Source organism: Agelaius tricolor, unplaced genomic scaffold (assembly GCF_023055355.1).
Source record: "Agelaius tricolor isolate 1412-34295 unplaced genomic scaffold, bAgeTri1.0.p SCAF_28, whole genome shotgun sequence".
NCBI classification, from domain to species: domain Eukaryota; kingdom Metazoa; phylum Chordata; class Aves; order Passeriformes; family Icteridae; genus Agelaius; species Agelaius tricolor.
The window spans coordinates 3301436-3322363 of record NW_027269288.1 but is presented as its reverse complement, the minus strand read 5'-3'; the positions used below and the strand labels follow the sequence as shown (position 1 = coordinate 3322363).

The 20928-nt window shown below is 59.4% G+C and overlaps 3 protein-coding genes across 4 annotated transcripts; 1 reads left to right on the top strand and 2 right to left on the bottom strand.

Annotated features, from left to right (window-relative positions):
• Window positions 1–833: 833 nt before the first annotated feature.
• ZBTB17 (zinc finger and BTB domain containing 17) lies at window positions 834–11129 on the bottom strand. The gene is made up of 16 exons (XM_071448914.1): window positions 11002–11129; window positions 9641–9739; window positions 9083–9194; window positions 7232–7438; window positions 6894–7070; window positions 6298–6633; window positions 5707–5945; window positions 5473–5615; window positions 4717–5017; window positions 4012–4099; window positions 3439–3555; window positions 3244–3364; window positions 2942–3072; window positions 2652–2867; window positions 1470–1559; window positions 834–1212 (listed from the first exon to the last, which is right to left on the bottom strand). Exons 2-16 carry the CDS (start codon window positions 9644–9646, stop codon window positions 935–937), a joined length of 2562 nt encoding a protein of 853 aa, XP_071305015.1. The 5' UTR covers window positions 9647–9739; window positions 11002–11129; the 3' UTR covers window positions 834–934.
• A 1858-nt stretch (window positions 11130–12987) lies between these two features.
• Window positions 12988–14349, bottom strand: HSPB7 (heat shock protein family B (small) member 7). 2 transcript variants are annotated; one of them, XM_071448832.1, is made up of 3 exons: window positions 13930–14349; window positions 13709–13845; window positions 12988–13490 (listed from the first exon to the last, which is right to left on the bottom strand). In XM_071448832.1, exons 1-3 carry the CDS (start codon window positions 13982–13984, stop codon window positions 13305–13307), a joined length of 378 nt encoding a protein of 125 aa, XP_071304933.1. In that variant the 5' UTR covers window positions 13985–14349; the 3' UTR covers window positions 12988–13304. The 2 variants fall into 2 exon arrangements, with proteins under 2 accessions (XP_071304933.1, XP_071304934.1); XM_071448833.1 differs by having other exon boundaries at window positions 13709–13842; window positions 13930–14340.
• A 139-nt stretch (window positions 14350–14488) lies between these two features.
• Window positions 14489–19663, top strand: CLCNKA (chloride voltage-gated channel Ka). Its single transcript, XM_071448830.1, has 19 exons — window positions 14489–14674; window positions 14753–14881; window positions 14980–15108; window positions 15218–15357; window positions 15446–15523; window positions 15615–15693; window positions 15765–15890; window positions 16000–16084; window positions 16153–16254; window positions 16752–16836; window positions 16921–17082; window positions 17160–17229; window positions 17548–17658; window positions 17793–18006; window positions 18088–18221; window positions 18794–18885; window positions 18964–19047; window positions 19157–19243; window positions 19559–19663. The coding sequence occupies exons 1-19, from the start codon at window positions 14548–14550 to the stop codon at window positions 19595–19597; spliced, it is 2073 nt and encodes a 690-aa protein (XP_071304931.1). The 5' UTR covers window positions 14489–14547; the 3' UTR covers window positions 19598–19663.
• Window positions 19664–20928: the final 1265 nt, after the last annotated feature.

Genomic DNA, 20928 nt, shown 5'->3' with positions numbered 1-20928 from the left:
TGTCCATCTGTCCATCTGTCCAGCCATTTCCAGTGAAGGTCCAGCACCAACAGCCCTGTCCATGTGTCCGGCTGGACAGCCCTGTCCTGAATCCTCCAACCCCCCCTGAGGCTGGGGAGCAGGGATGAGGACAGATGGACACATGGATGGACAGACACGTGTCCAGGTGTCCAACTGGATGTGAAACCGTGTCCAGTCCTAAGGTGTCCATGTGTCTCTGCCACTGTCCAACCATCCATGGAGCTTTCCCCGTGTCCAGCTGGCCCTGCAGCCGTCCCTGTGTCCGTCTGTCCCAGCTGCACCCACCCCTGTCATTGTGTCTGTGTCTCCCTTCCCTGCATGCCCTGGGGAGCTGGGGGCTCTGAGGGCACAGAGCAGGGGGGGAGTGTCCAGCTGGACACATGGACAGGGGCAGCTCCAGGGCCTGGGGTCCCTTGTGGGTGTTCCCAGCTGAGCCCCAGACCCCGGGTGGGGCAGGACAGGCTCCACCCCCCGCCTCCATCAGCAGCACCTTTTTTCTTCTTTTTACCCCCAAACAGGGGCAGCTCCCCTGCCTCCACACCCCCTCCCTCAGTGGGGGTCAGCATGGGAGGGTCTTTTGGGGCTTTACCCCAAAAATCCCCATCTGCTGTTCTGGGTGGGGTTGGAAACCTTAACCCACCCTTTTTATCCTTTATCATCTCATCTGTCCCTGCTCTCCATCTACATCACACTCTCAGCAGTAACTGGAGTATTGCAGTGTCCCCCACTGGGCTCCAGCTCTGCAGGAACCCCAAAACATACCCTGGTGGGGGGGGGGGTGAACCCGCAGCCCCCTCCCCGAGCACCAACCCTTACAAAATACTGCATTTTATTCCATCTCTTTCCTTCCAGAAATACACTTTTTACACCATTTCCGAGCTGTCTCTTAAATAAAGGCTGGGCGGGGGCGGGGTCACTCGGGGGCCGGGGGCGGCCCCTCGGCCGGGGGGGCCGGGGCAGCGGCCGGGGGCGGCTCGGGGCCGTCGCGGGGGCGGAACAGGAGCTCCCCGGCGGGGATGACCTGCTCTGCCGGCCAGCCCGCCGCGCCGTAGGGCTGGTAGAAGTCGGGCTCCGCCTGGAACATGACGAGCGCCTGGGCCGTGTGGATGCGCACGTGCTGTGCCAGGCTGCTGGCGTCCAGGAACTTCTCCCCGCAGGAATCGCAGGCGTAAAGGATCTGCGTGTTGGGGTCTGCCGGGGGAGAGAGAAACACACACACACCCAAATGGGCGAGGCTCGGGGGTGCTGGGATGGTGGAGGAAACAGATTTGTAGAAAATTCTACAAATCTGCATTCAAATTCCACAGGATGGGAGCTGCCGGCCCGTGCCGGTATTCCCAGTGGTTCTGGGGCGGTGGGATGGGAGGAGCCAGCCCGGTATTCCCGGTCTTCCCAGTGGTTCTGGGGCGGTGGGATGGGAGGAGCCAGCCCGGTATTCCCGGTCTCACCTGCCTCCTGCACCTGCTTCACCGCTTTGGTGATCTCAGCTTTAAGTGCTTCGGTCTCATCCGCCGTCACTGCGGCTGCCACGGGCACCACTGCAGAACAGGGGGGACAGGGACATCAGGGGGGACAGGGACAGTAGTGGGGACAGGGACAGTAGTGGGGACAGGGACATCGGGGGGACAGGGACATTAGTGGGGCCTGGCTGGGCAGGAATTCCCCCCTGGCCATGGCTCCTGCCCAGTGCTGAGGTTGGGAGTGGCTCCACTGGGATGTGAGGCTGCCCAGACTCGGGTGCTGCACCCTTGGGTAAATCTCCAGAGCCTTTGGGGGCTCCAGGACCTCCAAGCTGCACCCTATGGAAAAGCCTCAAACTGCCCCCCTACAAATGAATTTCCCTTTTGGGGTGACTCTTGGGCCCCTCGAACTGCACCTCAGGGATAAATCTCCCTTCCAGGACTGCCCCAAGGCACCCAAGCTGCTCCCCAGGGTTAAGCTTCCCCTCTGGAAGGGCTCCAGGGATCCCCTAGGCTGCCCCTCACAGAAAAATCTCATTTTCAGGGTGTCTCTTGGAACCCTAAGCTGCTCCTTGGAGATCCAGCCCCCTTTTAGGACAGTCCTGGGATGCCCAAACTGCATCCCATGGACAAGTTTCCCTTTTATGCTGGCTCCTGGGAGATGCCACCTCTAGAGTGCCACCTCTTTATGGAGGTGGCAACATCTCTATAAATTAACCTCATAAATTAACCTCATCTTTGTGACAGTTCCAGGGGACCTGCAACTACCCCCCACAGATAAGTTTTCCTTTTGGGGTGGCTCATGGAACACCCAAGCTCCTCTCCAGGGACAAAATCTCCCTTTTGGGATGGCATCTGGGACCTCCAAGCTGCCCCCAATGGATAAACCTCTTTTTCAGGACACCTCCAAGACCCCCAAGCTGCATTCCCATGGGTAAATTTCCCTTTTGGGATGCCCCCTGAGTCCCCTAAGATGAACCCCCATAAATGAATCTCCCTCTGGGGACAACCCTGGGACGAGCCAGCTGCTCCCTATGGATAAGGTTCCATTTCAGGACAACACCAGGACCTCCCAGCTGTACCCCCCCTCTAACCTTCCCTTCTGAATGGCTCCCAAGCTGCCCCCCATGGATGAACTCCCTCTGGGAACCCCACGGGCCCCTCGCTCACCCGTGAGCTGCGTGACAGCGGTGGCAGCCAGCGCCTCGGTGGCCAATGTCACCATGTCATCGGACGCCACCGTGACGATGTTGACCTCGTCGCCCTCCTCGGGCTCCAGGATTTTGATGCCAGCCTTGCCCTGGTGCACGGTCTTCACGTGCGAGCGCAGGTTGTCCACGCGGTTGAAGCCACGCCCGCACTTGTCACACAGGAAGGGCTTCTCCCCTGGGAGAGGACAGGGAATGGGTGGGTGAGGGGGCGATGCCCGGGGGCGGTGCAGGGCTCTGGGAGGTACCCACCTGTGTGGATGATGATGTGCTTGGACAGGTCACCCACGTTGACAAAGGCTTTGTTGCAGACGGTGCATTTGTGGGGCCGGATGTTGTCGTGGTGACGGATGTGGTTGGCCAGCTGGCTCGACTGGACGAACCTTGGGGAATGAGACCATGGTAACCACAACCCTGGTATCGCCCTGGCACCTCCACCCTCCCTCCAGAGAATGGCATCTGGCTGGGAACAGCAAGTGCCCCCTGATATTCCAGCAGCACCAAAGTGGTGGAATACTGGAATATCTGCCGGCATTCCCAAGGGGAATCCTCACCTCTTCCCACAGCGCTCACACACGTAGGGCTTCTCCCCGGTGTGCTGGCGCACGTGGGCGATGAGGGAGCTCGCCTGGGTGAAGGCCTTCCCGCAGATCAAGCACTGGCATGGCTTCTCTCCTGGGGAAGCACAGGAGAAGGTGGGTGGGGAGCACGAGGGGCAGGAGAACCCGGGGGCAGGAGCGGGTCCGTACCAGTGTGGATGCGGACGTGGCGCTGCAGCGCGCCGGGGTCGGCGAACTGGCGCTGGCAGTGCACGCACACGTACGGCTTCTCCCCGCTGTGGATCCGCAGGTGCCGCTTCAGGTTACCTGGGAACGGGGCAGATTGAAGGACACCAGATCCTCCTCCCCCTTCTCCTCCTTCCCAGAGCCCCAGAAGCTCCCTCAGAAAGGCCTGGTGCTGTTCAGGGAGCAGGGATCGAGGGAAGTTGGCCGCACCCTGCCTGGGATGGGGCAGTAACGTGAAAGGGGAGAGAGCTAGGACAAGCACCCAGTGTTTGAGGAGATCAAAAGACTCCACTGGGATCATTCCAACCCTCTGGCTCTGCAGCAGGCTGAGAGCAGAAGGGAGGAGACATCCCCATCTCCCTTCCAGGGTGTGGCTCCATGGGGAAAACCAGGAATTCATGCAGCACAACCACGGCACCGTAAAGCCGGGATGAAATCCTTCCTCTGGCTCTGATCCAGCCCTGGAATACTCCCTGCTCCCCCCAGACATCTAAGTCCCATTATTCAGCTCCTCAGCCCCTCTCTCCCCTGTGTTACCTGACGTGGTGAACTGCTTCCCGCACTCCCGGCACTTCAGGGGCCCATCTGCGATGTGGATCTTCAGGTGAGCCTTCAAATTCCCCACCTGGGGATGGAGCACGGGATGGAGAGAGCCCCAAACCACCTCATCTCCCTTCAGAGCAACCCAAATCCCCGTGGATCCCTTTTGGAGAGGCCTCTAGGACCTCCAAGCTTCACCCCATGGATAAACCACTCCTTCCAAGCTCCAGGACCCCTAAGCTGCATCCCATGGATAATCCACCCTTTCTGCTCTGGGACCCCCAAATACACCTCATGGATACACCACCATCCCAGGACAGCTCTGGGAACCCCAAACTGCATCCCATGGATAATCCACCCTTTCTGCTCTGGGACCCCTAAATACACCTCATGGATACACCACCATCCCAGGACCACTGTGAATACTCCAAACTGCATCTCATGGATAATCCACCCTTTCAGGACTGCTCTGGAACCCCTAAATACACCTCATGGATACACCACCATCCCAGGACCACTGTGAATACTCCAAACTGCATCTCATGGATAATCCACCCTTTCAGGACTGCTCTGGAACCCCTAAATACACCTCATGGATACACCACCACCCTAGGACAGCTCTGGGACCCCCAAATTGCATCCCATGGACAAATCCCCCTTTCCAGGACCACGCTGGCCCAGCTTCCCCGCTCCCCAGCACACCTGGTTGAACTTCTTGTCGCAGTGGGGACACTTGTGCTCCTTGTCGGTGTCGTGGGTCTCCAGGTGGCGCATCTTGGAGGTGGGGTCGGAGAAGGAGCGCCCGCAGTAGTCGCACTGGTAGGGCTTCTCCCCACTGTGCACCAGCTGGTGCCGCTTCAGGTTGCCCGAGGTGGTGAAGAGCTTGCCGCAGTCCTCGCAGCGGTAGCGGGCCTCGCCCGTGTGCCGCTTCTTGTGCAGGTTCAGCAGGCTGATGAGCCGGTAGCTCTTCCCGCACTCCTCGCAGCCGTACGGCTTCAGCGGGCTGGCATGGGGGGCAATGTCACACCCAGCACCGGGGTCTCACTGCCCCCAGTGTGAGTGTCACTCCCAGCCAGACCCAGGAATCACAGAATGCTTGGGTTGGGAGGGACCTCCAAGCTCATCTTGTTCCACCAGACCCCACCTGCCACTAGACCAGGTTGTTCCAAGCCCCATCCAACCCTGAACACTTCCAGGGATGGGAGTCCATGAAACAACACAAATTTAGACAATGCTCCCAGACACAAGATAGGATTCTGATGGTGTCTGTGCAGAGCCAGGAGTTGGACTTGATCCCTGTGGATCTCTTCCAACTCAGGACTATTCTGTCACTTTGACAGAGGCAGAAAAACAAATCTCCACCCAGATACCCCAACACACCAGTGAATTTCCAAAGGATTTGACCATTCCCAGCAAACCTTACATTTTTCAGGTGTCTTTCCCTGGCTCCACCCATACCTGTGTGTCTTCTCGTGGGCCTTGCAGGCAGCCGGGTCGGAGAAGGCCTTGTTGCACTCCCTGCACGAGAAGGGCTTCTCTCCGGTGTGGATCCGGATGTGCCGCTTGAAGTTCCCGGTGTGGGTGAACTCCTTCCCGCAGTCCTAGGCATGGAGGGACAGGCACTGTCACCCTGCTGTCCCCAAGGCACCCGGTGGCACCCGGAGCTCTGCCCAGGAGCCCGGCTGGCCTCACCTCACACTTGTGTGTGACGGAGCCGTAGGCCTTGGACTCGGTGCGGTCGCTGTAGGTGCCAGAGCGCAGCAGCCGCGGCTCCCCTGAGTTCTCCTGCCCGGAATCTGCGCTTCCCGACTCGTTATCCTCAGCATTTTCCCCATTCTCCAGCTGGGGAGGCTCCTCCTTGGGGATTTTACCCTCGTCTTCCTCCTCCACTATCATCTCCCCCTCTTCCTCCTTCCTTTCCAGCTTCATCTCTGCAGGACGGTAGAAAATGGGGGTGCTTAAATTTGGGAGTGGCAGCAGAGGCACAAATCCACCTGTATTTCCTAACTTAAGGAGACTGGGACTAGGTGTTCTCTGTCCCCAGAGAAATCACAGAAACATCTGGAAGGGAAGTGAAAGCTCATCCATCATCACCTTTGCCTGGAATCACTTTGAATTTGCAGGTGATCAGCCCTAAATTCCCAAAGCCTGTGCAGGCAGAGGAGAATTTTCCACATCTCCTCACTATGCTCCAGACCAACTGCTCCCAGAGGATCCATGCCTCACAAAACTCACACTCACACAATGAATTCCACAGATAAGGAGGGCTCAAGCCCCGCTCACCTGCGAGGCTGCCGCTGCCCACGGCGCTCTGCGACGGCTGCGGGAGCCCAGGAACGTCGGCCTTGGGATCCTCCTGGATGGCAGCGCCCGTCCCTGAGAGCGCTGCAGTGTCAGGACAGGGCGTGCTGGGGGTGACAGCAGGAGCCAGGCTGTCACCCCTCGCTGCTTCCCCTTCCTGGCCAGCCGGCTGCTCCGCAGGCACCTCAGGCTGAGCCGCGGCCTCCGGCTTCTCCTCCTTCCCCTCGCTGTCAGGAGCGGCTGCTTTGGCTTTGTCAGACTCCCCCAGAGCTTCTGCCACCACCGATGTCTTGACATCAGCTGGGACCTTGTCGGCTTCTGCGAGGGAAAAGGAGAAGCCATCCAGCTGCTGCTGCCAGCAGGATTCCCAAATCCCACAAAATTCACAGCAGCAGCAGTTTTTCAGCTGCTGGTGCTGCCCAAGAGGATCAAACCCCATCCAGGTGTACCAGATGCACCCAGGAACTGGGTTTGCAAGGCGGCCAAGGAGCATAAGTGGATAAATTTTGGGCTGCATGAAGCACAAGTAGGTAAATCTTGACTTTGCCTGGGTGAGGGGAAGCCAGGAGGGTACGTACCGATCTCGGGGGGCTGCTGGGGATTTTCTGGGGGCACAGAGAGAGATTTGAGTGCGTTGCAAGCACTGACAATCTCCTGCATCTGCAGGAAACCTGCCACGGCCAGCACATCCTCCACGTTGTCAGGGCTCAGGCTCAGCTTAGCCGTGTACATGAACTCCAGCACCTGGCCCAGGCCTGCAGGAGAGGTCACACGACCAGAAATGAGCCCTCATTCCCTCATTCCTTTATTCTGACACACTCAACAAGCTGAATGAAGAGCCTTCCTTGAAGCTTGAGCACAGAACTGTGTTGTTTGAGGAGCTGGGAGGGATCCTGGACATAAACCCCAGGCCTACCTGCAGCATTGCTGATGTCCAGGTGCACCACATCCTTCTGGTCCACAAAGAGCATGCGGAAGTAGTCGCTGCAGGCGGCCAGCACGGCCTTGTGGGCCTTGAAGTCGATGCCGTCCACCACGAAGGTGCAGTCGCAGAGCAGCCCCAGCTGCCGCTGCTGGTTCAGCTGCTCCAGCACCTGCTGGCTGTGCTGCGGGAAATCCATGGCTGTGGGAGGGAAAAAACACCACAGGGCTGGGGGTGAGGTGTGTGGTGAAACCTCTGAAGGGGTCGTGGAGGAGGAGAGATCACAAAACATAACCTCGCTGCACAAAAAGTTGAATTTCAGCTCCTCTCCTGGCTAAATCCAACCCCAAACCCTCTCCTAGAACAGCCACAACTCCAATACAGGGCTAGAAGGAGTTGAGGGAACAGCCACGATGGTTTTAGCAACCATGACAATGTTCAGAACACAGCTGTTGCTCCTCAGCTGGCCCAAGCAGCGAGCAGGAGCCTTGTCACCTCTGCAGACACAAGTGCCACTGTCCCTCCTCTGTGTCACAGCTCCTGCCAAGGCCACAGCATGGGAGTGTTCATCCAAACCTTCCAGCTCCTGCTCTTTCAGCTGCTCATGTCACGATAAGGAGGAATTTTTATATTTTATTCTCTCTTTGGAAGGAGTTCTCCATGCCTGGAGCACAGCTCTGCCTCAGGAATGCTGCAAATTGCTGGAAACATGGCAAAACCCCAATTTTCCAGCAGGTCCTTGTCAGCAAAGTGCCACACTGTGGATTTTCTCCTGAGCTGCATCCGCAGGGTGAATGAAGGGCTTTCACTTGGCTTTGTCTTCCAACAATGATTCCGGTGCTGAAGGGATTGTTTCAAGGGATTAGCAAGGAGTGGGGAGAAAGAAAACAGGGACTATCCAGTTATTGTTCATGCAGGAAGTCCCCAAAGCTATGGATGCTGGAGCAGGAAGGTCACAGCTGGGCAAACACTCCTGGATTCCATGCTCGGTGTCTCTGAAAGTTTCCAGCCCATGGAAGTTGTTTTTCCACTTCATCACCTCTTAAATCAGGAGTTTCCAGTCAGGAAGAAGGGAAAGGTTTGGATCCACAACACCAGGCACTTCCAGCTCCTGCTCCTTCCAGTGATCAGTGGTCAGAGGGAGCCTCCTCCTGTCAGCTGTGGGTGCCAGCAACACTCAGGGAAGGATCTCCCTCCCAGGGATTCACTCAGCTTCCACAGGCATCCCCTTCCAGCGGGGATGAGAGGCCAGGACCTCTCTGACAGCGTTGGATCACACACAGAGAGAGGAAGTTCCACTCCATTCTGTCGTTGCACTGAACTCCCTGCCCTGGCTTTCCCCCAGCCCTCCAAACTCGCCCAGCCTGTCCCAAAACACATCCCTGACAGCCAGAAAAAGACAGTACTCGGGTCAAGATACTGCACAGCATGGCCCAGTGTGGTTTGCAAAGCTCTGGGGAAAAGGGGGAGCATTTTCCCTGCAGGGTAAACAAGGCTGTGTTCTGTGCTTGCAGACCTGAGGAATCCTGACAGTTCCATGCACTAAAAGGGTATTTTAGGGAATTTGTGGGAGGCACTTAGCATCTGAACGATGATGTTTAATGTTCCAGGATTGGACTTGTCTCAGCTTTGCTCCCCAGCTTTGAGAAGGAAGTAAAAATCCAGGAAACTCAACTCTTCCCCAAAAAACCTTCCAGTTTTCTGTGGTTTCCCCTGTAATGTCACGTGCTCTCTATACCCACACCCAGCAGCCAATGTCACCTTTACCCACTAAAACCCCTGACTCTGAGGTTTAACAATCCCAAACACCTGGCCCCAATCCCCAGGAGTGGTGCCCGAGCTCACCCCTGTGCTGCAGGGAGCAGAGATACCCAGAGGATCGAGGGCCAGAGGGTTGAGTCTCTCCTGCAGAGATTTCCCCTTTCCAGGTGTTCAGGTCAGTCTCTACGCAGCCATCCTGGGAAAAACGGGATGGAAAAATTCAATTTTAAACCTCCAGTCTTGGGTGCTGAAGGTGTAAAATCCCTGATGCAGGACTGGGCATTCTCTGATTTCCCCTCAGGGGAGACAATTCCCCTCCTGACCTCTCCCCGACGAGGTTGTTGAGTCTCTCATTATCCAATTAATCGTGCAGAAGTTCATTATGAGCCCACCCACACCCTCCACACAGATAAATACAGCAGCTGCAGTCCCAGGGAGCTTCCCACGCCAGCTCTGCTAAGCACTCGCTAATTAGCAGCATTACCTCTCCCCTTCCCTGCCACATGAATATCTACCTTTTAAAAACCCCCAAACCTCCCTGACTTGTAAAAACTGAGTTAAACACTGCCTTTCCAGGCTGTCACCACCCAGCCATCCATGCTGGGAGGATGAAGGGGAAGAGGGGGTTTGTTTCCTACCCACCGTCATCTCCCGCCTCGTGCGTCAGCTCGGGGAACAGCGCGGCCCCAACCCTCGCTGCCTCTGCCCACAGGGCTCTGTCCTCATTTCCAGCAATGGATCCTGCAAGGGTTTTCATTAAAAAAGTCGAGTCTGGAGCTGATCTGAGCAGAGCAGCTCCACAGCACAATAATAATACGGATCATGGAACAGGGAAGGGCTGCAGAGCTTGTGGTCGGAAGCGGAAGGCGAGCTGTGAGAGGGGAAATGATCACTAAGAGGAAAAAAATGTGGTGAAAAGGAAAAAAAATGAGAAAGACACGAGGAGAGGGACATCCTGGACCTCCTCACAGGGAACAGACATCCTGAGGACACCTTGGTTATTTGGATTTCAGGCTTATGGATGTGCTGGTGCTGCTCTGGACACCAAGACATCACCTGAGCCTGAGATCTGCCCTGAAACCCCTCCTGTGCCTGCAGCACCAGGGATGACCAGCCCTTGTCTCCTCGGGGAAAAACACCCTTTGGAATGCTGGCTGAGTGCTGGAATCTCGGGAGAAGCCTCTGATGCAGAAACAAAACTAAGGAAAGGCGGCTGGTCCAGGAAATGTGTCACCCGTGCTGGCCCGCAGAGGGCACGGACAGCCACGAGAGGCTGTCACCTCGCCAGAACGCCAGGACGGGGAAAAATCGCGTTTTCCTTGCGGTTTGCCCGTCCCTGAGGTGCGGGGATGTGGCTGGCGCTGGCTCGGGGCTGTGACCCCCAACATCATGAGGATCTTTGGGTGGCCCGAGGGGACGGTGATGCCCCAAGCCCGGGGGACACACGGGGCCCGGGGGACACACGGCTTCGTCCATGGCCTCGCCCCGAGTCACCTCACGGCTGGGGAGGGACACAGCGGACAGGGACACCTCGGGAAGGGGGTGCGACCAGGAGCCCCTCCGTGCCCTCACGACAACCACGAGCCCCCTGCTCCCCTCACGACATCCAGAAGCCCCATTCCCCTCACGACAGCCCCCGCTGCCCCTCACGACAGCCACCAACCCCCATTCCCCTCACGACAACCAGGAGGCCCCCGCTCCCCTTGCAGCAGCCAACAAGCCCTGCGATATCCGGCAGTCCCTCGTTCCTATCGGGACAAGCCCCCGTTCCCCCCACGGCGGCCGGCAGTGCCCCGTTTCCCAGGGCCCGCCAGCAGGACCGCCCCCCCCCCGCAGCCTGCCCTCAAAGAACCGGGGGCCGCGCACCGGGGTGACCCCCAAAGCGGCTCCGTTACCCCACAGGCAGCGAGCCAGGCCGCAGCCTCCTTCCCTCCCAGCGCCCGTGTCCTACTCAGCCCTCTCCCCAGCCCCTCCAGCGCTCTTCCGGGGCCCCCGTGCCGCACCTGCCATGCCGGGCCCGGCGGGGCCTCACCCGCGGCCCGCGGCCCTCACCGTGACACCGACCAGACAAAGGGCGCCGCCATCTTGGCGCCGGGCGGAAGCGGCGTCGCCCCGGCCCGCCCAGCGGCGGCGGCGTCACTGCGCATGCGCGGCGGGGCACGGTCACCTTCCCGCCCCTTCCTGCCGCAGAGGCGCCGCCATGACTGTGGGGGGGGGCGGTGCTGAGTGGCCCAGAGGGACCTTGAGGGGCCATGAGGGACAGGGGGAGGCTATGAAGGTCCCTGAGGGAGCGACAGGAGCCCAGAGGAGCCATGAGGGGATCCGTGAGGGGCCAAGGGAGGTCAAGCGCAGCTGTAAGGCTCGAAGGTCCCGGTACCAGCTCCACTGCCGAGTTCTTTGCCAGCCACAACATCACCCCTGCTTAAACACCCCCGAGGTGGTGAATCTGCCGCTGTCCCAGTGCCTGACCACCCACCATGAAGGAATTCTCCGTATATCTAACATAAACCTCCCTTGCCACAACTTGATGCCGTTCCTCTTTTCCTGTCACTTGTTCTCTTGGCTTCATCAGTTCATCAGGGAGAAGGTTCCCTGTTGTTGGAAATAATACAACTTTCCTAACTAATTTTTAATTAGTTGTTTTAATTAATTGTGAGCAGCACCCACTTTCGGCCAGTACTAGTTAAGTTTCTACACAGACTCTTGTTACTCAGATCATTATTCACCAAAACCTTAAGTTTGTTAAAACTAACCCTGACAAGCTTCAATAAAGCAAAAAGTATTCGAAGATTGGATGTCTGAGATCTTAAATTTATGGTCCGGATCTTAAATTTATGGTCCTTCAAGGACATTGGAGTAACCAGAAAATACAGAGGACATTAAGGCCTAAAAAGCTGGAGAAGATGATAAAAGCACAATAGAAATCAATAACCAATAGAGGACAGCATGCTAATTAATTAAGAGAATTATGTGACCTAGAACCAATGAACATTAATTTATTTGTTTGCTTAAAATGTATAAATAAGTGAAAAAATTTTGTATGGGCTACAAGGGTACCCTCGATCCCCTTGTCCAGATCGTTGATAAAGAGTTTAAACACGTCCCAACAAACTGCTTTTCTCCCCAGCTTTCCTGCCACGAACGAGCTGCTGTGGGCTGTGTTTGGGGCCGGCCTGAGCCTGCCCTCCGCCCTCTGCTCATCTCCCCTGTCCCAAAGCCATTCGGGCAGAAATAAGGCAGAAATAGGGCGGTTTTCCCATTTCCCTCCTCCTTTCCCCGCACCTCCCTGGGCCAGGGCCGCTAGATGGCAACCAGCGACCGCCGCTGGGCCCCGGGCTGGCTCCGGGCCGCAGCAGCCGCGTCCCCTGCCCGGGGCCCGACGGGTGCTGCCCTCCCCGGCTCCCCGAGCCTTCACCACCTCGGCCATCATCGCTTTCAGCCCTTTCTGCCGCAGGGGGATTGCCCTGGGCGCCGTGCCTGGGCCGCTGCCAGGCTGCTGGAGGCAGTCACGGGCGGAGCAGCAACACGAGCCGGGCTGTGTAGCCATAAACAGGCGCTGCTGCCCCAGCGGGCGCCTCGCTGTTGTGGGTACACACAGGGACACAGGGACAGCCAGGCCCTTCCTCCCCCAGAACGAGCTCTTGGCTTTGGGGCCGGCATCCCGGCTTTGGGGCATCCCCAGGGTGCTGGGGGACGGTGGGCGAGGGTGGGCGAGGGGAGGAGGAGGAGGAGGAGGGTTTGGTGCCCTTCCAGGTGGGTCGGCAGCCGGACAGCTGAGGGAATGGCTCTGAAATAGAGCTTCAGGGAAGAAATGAGTCACCCCGGGCTGGAAATAAACAGGGCAGCGGGCGCCCGAGCGGCTCCTGGTGCGGGTTTTTGTGGGGATGGCAGAATATCCCTTACCGAGACACCCCTCGGGTCTGAACCCGCGCCCCTTTTTGAGGGTAAAGCATCAGGGAAACGTCAAAAAATGGAGAAGGCGGCAGTCGGACGTTCTCAATAATTTATCCCAAGCTCTATATACAAAGACAAGCTCTGGCAGAGGGTTGGGAAGGGAACCTGGCTCCCGGCAGGACTCTTGGCACGCTGGATCTCCCCCCTCAACACGCGCCAGCTAAAAATTGCCGGAGCTGGGACTCCCCTCCGGAATTTCTCCGCTGGGTGATGGGATGCGTTCAGCACAGGTCTGACCCCACTCTGGAGGGAGCCTTCCCATTCCCTTCCCCACATCCCACTTCCTTCCCAAACCACCAATTTAATTAGCGAGGGAGGGAAAGGAGAGGGGGGAAAGGAGCCCCCCGACCCCTCAGATCTTGATCTCAGTCCGGAAGGTTTGCTGGACGTGCTCGGAGTGTTTGGCCGGGCGGCGCTGAGCCCGGATGGTCAACATCCCATTGTCCCCCAGCGAGGACGACACGGACGTGGGGTCCACATCTTCAGGCAGCTGGCACTTGTGGGTGAAGGTGTTCATGACGGTGCCATCCGTGGCCAACTGGGAGAAATAAATGGGTGAAAAGAGGCGATTTTGGGGTGCAAGCAGAATTGGGACTCATTATTCCCCATTATTAATTAACGGTGAATTAAACCCCCCTGGGGTTGTGGTCGCAGCTGTTTGGAAATTGGATGGGAGCTGGGCGGTCCCCACACCCCCAGTGAGGATTTTGGGGTCCCCCGCTTTGGGGGTGAGCAGGGAAGGGAGGGAGCACCCACCTTCTCGGCGTGTACCTCGATCTGGTTGTTGGAGGTGGTGACGATGATGTCCTCGGGCGCGAAGTCGCTGACGTCCACCGTGAATTGATAGGTGTTCCCCAGGGTCTTCACCACGCCCGTGTTACCGGGGCGAGCTGCTGGGCAGGGTTTGGGGGGGTCACAGCCACGGCTTGCCGAGGGATCCCACCCCAAATGCCTCCCCGGGTGTGCCCCAAACTCACCTGGGAACCCCAAGGTCTCCCCGTGGGGCCGGACGAAGCTCCCGAAAAGCTCCATGGTGCCGGCGGGCGAGGATTTCACCTTCAGCCGCCGCTTGCCCCCGCCTGCGACCCCCAGCTCCCGCCGGGGGGATGAGCGGAACCCCCTTCCTCGCTCTCCTCCCGGCGAAGGCGACGCCGGATCGGTTATTTCGGGATATTTCGACTTGACGAGCTTTTTAAAGCCTCGTTAAGGCTCCCGGCCGCCTGCCAGACCTCTCGTAAAACCGGCTAAATTTAGGTCTTGCGCCGGAGACGGTGGAAATTTTTCCCCTCTCCGTTCCCCCCCCAGCTCAACGCCATGGAATGCGATGCCTATTATTAAGGAATAATCATGATAATTAATTAAAATACTTATTAAATCCTCCCCGCCGCGGGATGTACGTTGGGACTGGGAGCTGGAGGGTGGCGGAGGGGGGAGGAAACCCGGCTCGCTCCGGCCCGAGCGGGTCCGTCGGATTCGTCAAGGTCGTTTTTAATGAGCTCGTTTGCAAACTCAGTCGGGCAGCGGAGGCCGAGGCGGGAGGACGGGTCAGGGGTGCTACAAAAAAGGGGGTGCGGTCCACCTGAAGCGTCCCCGGGATGGAGCGCCCTGTCCCCAGGGGGCTGCGGGGGGAGAAGGAGGAGGAGGAGGAGGAGGAGGTGGAGAGGGTGCTGGTGTCGGAGCACATTTGGAGACCCTGCCCCACCACCCGGAGAAGGGTCCGAGGTGAGACCTCCACCCAAAAAGGGGGATTCTGGGGGCGGGGGTTTTTGGGGGGTCAGCACCCTGTTTCCCCCCTCGCAGGGTGCTTGGAGTGGGTGAAGCGGCAGCTGTTCCGCGTCGGGGAGGATTGGTACTTCCTCTTCATCCTGGGGGTGCTCATGGCCACCATCAGCTTTGCCATGGACATCATCACCACCAGGCTCCACGCGGGTAAACGAGGGGCGCCCCGGGGGCTTTTGGGGGCTCACCGAGTATACGGGGGGGGTCTTTAGGGGGGTGCAGCTCCCCTCCCGACACCTCTCCTCCAGCCCACACGTGGCTGTACCGAGAGATCGGGGACATCGTGGTGCTCAAGTACCTCTCGTGGACCCTGTTCCCCACGGCACTGGCCGCCTTCTCCACCGGCTTCTCCCAGAGCATCACCCCGCACTCCGGAGGTGAGCCGGCTGCACCCCGACCTCCCTGACTCCCTAAAACGCACCCTTGGTAATGGGGGACCCCTAAAATTTGGATCCTGCCCTCCCCCCTCCCGCCACCCACCCCCAGGCTCCGGCATCCCGGAGCTGAAGACCATCCTGATGGGCGTGGTGCTGGAGGACTACCTGGCCATCCAGAACTTCGGAGCCAAGGTGGTGGGGCTGACCTGCACCCTGACGTGCGGCAGCACCGTTTTCCTTGGCAAAGTGGTGAGGGAGCCCCTTCTGACCCCCAAAATCCCCGGCGGTTTCAGCTGGTGCCGGGGTGGGGGGGCCGCTCAGCACTGTGTCCCCTCAGGGTCCCTATGTCCACCTCTCCGCCATGGCCGCAGCTTATCTGGGCAAGATGAGGACCACGGTCACGAGGGAATACGAGGTGGGGGTGGCACCGCCCAAAAAATGAACGGAGGGATTTGATTTTGCCCCCAAAAAGTTGGGGTTGTGCCTAACCCCCCCCCACCTTACAGAACAAGTTCAAGCAGCACGAGATGCTGGTGGCTGCTCAAGCCGTCGGGGTGGCCACAGTCTTTGGGGCGCCCATCAGCGGTGAGGACCCCCCCTAATCCCACCCTGGGCCCCCCTAAACCTCGCCCTGATCCCTTTCCCCGTTTTTCCAGGGGTGCTTTTCAGCATCGAGGTGATGTCCCCGCACTTTGCCGTGCGGGATTACTGGCGCGGCTTCTTTGCTGCCACCTGCGGCGCCTTCATGTTTCGGCTCCTGGCCGTGTTCAACAGCGAGCAAGGCAAGGCAGGGCGGGCAGAATGTGCCCCCTCTTCCCCTTTACCCTCTCCCGGGACATTTTTGGGGTGCTCACCCCAAACCCACACCCTCATTCCTGTCCCCCCTCCCAGAAACCATCGCCGCTGTTTTTAAGAGTGACCTCAAGATTGATTTCCCCTTTGACCTCCTGGAGACCTTCTTTTTTCTGATTTTGGGGTACGGAGGGTCCGGTTTTGGGGTGCTCTCTGTGCTCTGCCTGTGCCCTACCTGCCCTCTCCTCACAGGACCATCTGTGGGATCGTGGCCTGTGCTTATCTCTTCTGCCAGCGCTGGATGATGGTGGCTGTCAAGAGGAACCGGCTGACGGCCAAGCTCTTGGCCACCGAGTCTGTACTGGGCATCCGTCCATCTGTCTGTCTGCACCCTGCACCCGCTGTGTCCGTGTGTCCGTGCCGTGCAGGCTCTGCGTGTCCCTGTGTCCTTCCCATATACCCTGGGTGTCCTTCTGTCCCTCCACCTGTACACCCTGGGTGTCCCTGTGTCCTTCCCATATACCTTGGGTGTCCCTCTGTCCCTGCACCCATGGACCCTGGGTGTCCCTGTGTCCCCCACATCCACCCTGGGTGTCCCTGTGTCCTTCCCATACACCCTGGGTGTCCCTGTGTCCCCTCCCTGCACCCCAAGTGTCCCTATATGCCCTCCATCCACCCTGGGTGGCCATGTGTCCACCCTGTGCATCCATCTGTCCCCCCTCCGACCCTGGGTGCCCCAATGTCCCCCCATGCACCCTGCTCACTAACCCCATCCACCCTGGGTGTCCCTGGGTCCCTCCCCTATGTCTGTCTGTCCGTCCCCATGCACCCACCCCTGTGTCCCCCTGCAGCAAACCCGTGTACACAGTGCTGGCCGTGCTGCTCCTCGCCTCCATCACCTTCCCGCCCGGGCTGGGGCAGTTCATGGCCTCCAGGGTGAGTGGGGGGCACTTGGGGCTCCCTGGGGACTCTAAAACCTCCCAGTCGGGGCTCAGGGTGTCCACCTGTCCATCTGTCCAGCTCACCATGAAGCAATATCTCATCTCCCTCTTTGACAACCGCACGTGGGGCGTGCTGGCTGCCAACGCCTCGGGCGTGGCCAAGCCTGGGGAGCTCTGGCAGGAGTGGGACCACCCCTCTGCCACCATCTACGGCACCTTGACCTTCTTCCTGCTCATGAAGGTAACCATGGCTCCCCAGTCCCCAGGTGAGCCCCCCAGCATGGTGTCCCCATGAGGTGACCCCCTGTGTCCCCCCAGTTCTGGATGCTGATCCTGGCCACCACCCTGCCCCTGCCAGCCGGGTACTTCATGCCCATCTTCATCTATGGTGAGTCGGGGGCTGGGAGGACATGGGAGGGACAGCCAGGCTGGGGGGGGACATGATGGGGGCAGCCAGGCTGGGGGGGCACATGGGAGGGACAGCCAGGCTGAGGGGGACATGGGAGGGACAGCCAGCCCAGGGGAGCAGTGCAGGGGGTTCATTCAGCCCTTGGAGTGGGATACTGGGGGGTGCCCAGCCCTGGACAGGGGTACAGAGGAGGCATCCAGCTCTGGGACAGCTGCAGGAGGGTGGTCACTCTACCTCCACCAGTCTGGGGGGGGGCCTCCTGGGGTCTCCCTACCTTCCCTCCTCCCCCAATTTTAGGAGCAGCCATTGGGCGCCTGACAGGGGAGGTGGTGGCCCTGCTCTTCCCACGGGGGCTCCATTCAGAAGGACCCCCACGGTCCATTATTCCTGCTGGCTATGCCCTGGCTGGTGAGTCTGGAGGTGGGGGAGACACCCCCACGGGCAGGGGACACCCCCACGGGCAGAGGACACCCCCACGGGCAGAGGACACCCCCACGGGCAGAGGACACTCACCCCCATCCCCTGACCCCGCTCCCCGCCAGGCGCAGCCGCGTTCGCGGGCTCGGTGACCCACGCGGTGTCCACGGCCCTGCTGGTGTGTGAGGCCACCGGGCACCTGGGCCACCTGCTGCCCACCGTGCTGGCCGTGCTGGTGGCCAATGCCATCAGCCAGAAGAACCAACCGTCCTTCTACGACGCCGGCATCATCGTCAAGAAGCTGCCCTACCTGCCCCCCATCCGCAGCCGGCACATCGCGTAAGCCCCCGCCCCAAACCCCACGTTTTGGGGGCATTCTCCAGGAAACGATGGAAATTTGGGGGGTTTTGTGCTCGCCAGCTCCTACAGAGTGGTGGTGGAGGAGTTCATGGAGCGCCAGGTGGTGGCCTTGGCCAAGGGGGACGGGTTCCAGGAGGTGCTGGTGGCCTTGGACGCCTCTGCTGACGCTGAGTACCCCGTGGTGGAGAGCACAGGTGGGATGTGGGACCTGGGGGGGCCACTGTCACCATGGGGGGTGGCCAGCGAGTCCCTGGCCCTGTGGTGGCCTTTCTGTGTCTAGTCCTACTGTTCCCATGGTGTCCACCCCAGTGCCCACTTGATATTTCCCTGCCATCTCCATGCCTTGCCCATGCTGTCCCTATGGGATGTCCCTGCAGTGTCCCCATACTGCTCTTACAGTGTCCTTTGTTATTCCCAGGCTGTCCTGTTCCCATTGGTGTCCACATGTTGTACCCTCAATATTGCCATGGTGCCACCTCAGTATTCCCACGGTGTCCCCGTGCCATTCCCATACCATCCCCATGGTGTCCCTCTACTCTGTCTATGCTGTCCCCATGCTATTCCCTCAATATTCCCATTCTGTCTCCATGGTGTCCCCGTGGGGTGTTCCCTCAATAGTCCCATACTGTCCCCATACCATCACCCTGCTTGTCCCCATGAGATGTCCCCTTAGTGTCCCCAGTACCTCCCCCTGTTATTCCCATACTGTTCCCTTGGTGTCCCCCTGGTACTCCCACACTGTCCCCATACTGTCCCCTCTCTCCAGGGTCCCCCACTCTGGTGGGCACCGTCAGCAGGTCCCAGCTGGTCACCTTCCTCCAGAGCCACAAGCACCCTCAGGCCCCCCAAGGGGAGAAGGTAAATGGGGTGGGGGCACCCTACCACACCAAAAAAGCTGCTTTTCCACCCTAAAATTAATATGTCACCTTCCTCAAGCTGGCCACCGTGGGGACACTTGGGGACGACTGCACCATCGAGCCCATCATGCTCCAGTTCTCTCCATGGACCTCCCTGCACCAGGTCTGGGGGTGTGAAACATGTCCTGGGAGCCCCCCCAGGTCTGTATCACACTGAGGGGACACAGCAAGGGTGGCTTTGTCCCCACATGTCCCTGTTGTCCCTTTCCCAGGCCTATCACCTCTTCCAGCTGCTGAAGCTGCAGCGAGTCTTTGTCACCCGCTCTGGGGAGCTGGTGGGAGCCGTGAGCAGGGCAGAGGTGAAAAGGGGGAAAAGAAAGGGGGAAAAGAAAGGGGGAAAAGAAAGGGGGAAAAGAAAGGGGGAAAAGAAAGGGGGAAAAGAAAGGGGGAAAAGAAAGGGGGAAAAGAAAGGGGGAAAAGAAAGGGGGAAAAGAAAGGGGGAAAAGAAAGGGGGAAAAGAAAGGGGGAAAAGAAAGGGGGAAAAGAAAGGGGGAAAAGAAAGGGGGAAAAGAAAGGGGGAAAAGAAAGGGGGGAGGAATGAGGGGAGAAGGGGGTGAAAGGAGAGGGGAAAGTGGGGGGAGAGCCCTCATCCCACCCCCTCTGTTCCCTTCCAGCTGCGGAGAGCCATCGAGGACCTGGCCAACCCCAAGTGATGACGTTTTGGGACCACAGGGGACCCCTCCCCACAGGCGTCCCCCATGAAAAGAGGGGGAGTCCTGACCCCCCCGGCGGTGTGGGGGGTCTGGGCTGGGGGCGTCAGTTGTGCATTAAACTATCAACCCATCAGTGCTTCCTCCTCCTCTTCCTCCAGCCCTGCCGGCTTCTTTTGGGGGGGTCACCCCCTCCCAAACCCAACAACAACGCTTAAAACCGCCCAAATCACCCCAAAACTGCCCAGGACATGCAGCGAAGTGCTCCAGTCTCTGTGACACCTCCTGTGCCCCCCTTCTAAAATTATCATCACATAATTATCCTCATTTTAATTAGTGCAATTAATCAGGGGGTGGGTGTTTAGTGACCCCAAAATCCGGGGGGAATGGGGGGCCGAGTCCCCCCAGCTCTTCGGTGCCCCTGGACGGGGGCACAGCGGGTTTGGGCGGCGCATCGGGCGCTAACGAAGCCGTAATTAAGCCTGGGGGGTTAATTAGGTGTGGCGGGGCAGGTTGGGCAGGGCGGGCATGCCCGGGCCCGGCGCAGGACGGGTGAAGCGGGGTCAGCGCCAGGGAGACACCCCAAAAGTGGGGCAGGAGCTGGGCTGGGCTCCGGGCTGGGCGCTGGGAGCGGGGCTGGGCTGCGGCACCCACGGGAGGAGCGAGGGGAGCAGGGGTGGGGTCCGCAGCCCCCCGATCGCCCGGGGGTGGTCAGCGAGCAGCACCCCCAGCCCTGCCCGTCACCCCAAAAGCCCCGCTGTCCCCGTGCCTCAGTTTCCCAGTTTCTCCTTGCCCGGCCCCGCCCTGGCACACAGGCGACCGGGGAGTGCCAGGGCCAGCCCGGGGTGTCCCCCCCGATCCGGGCCCAGCCCGGGGTGTCCCTCCCGATCCGGCCCCTCCCGATCCGGCCCCTCCCGGGCGCCGCCGGACTTTGAGCCGCGATCGCGGCCGGCGCCGGGGCTGAGCCCGACGGACTCGTGACATCCACGGGCCAAAGTGCCCCCAAACGGGGTGAAAATCCCCCAAACCCGCGGCTTTCGCAGCGCGATGTTGGTCCGCCCTCACCTCCCACCCGTCCCTTATTATGGTTTGGGGCAGAAAAAAAATGTCAAACCCCTTTTTCCGGCGTTTTCCTACCCAGTCATTTGCAGGCTCCGGGCAGCCGGCGCGGCCGGGCTTTGGCTTCGGGGGAGCGGCGGGGGATGAAAAGGCCAAATTCCTCCTGGGTTTTGCTGGGGAAAGGGGCCCCGGATGGGAAATGCTCCCGGAGCCCTGTGAAACCCCTTAAAATCCCTGATAACCCCCTAAAAACTGTAAACGCCTTTAAAAACCCT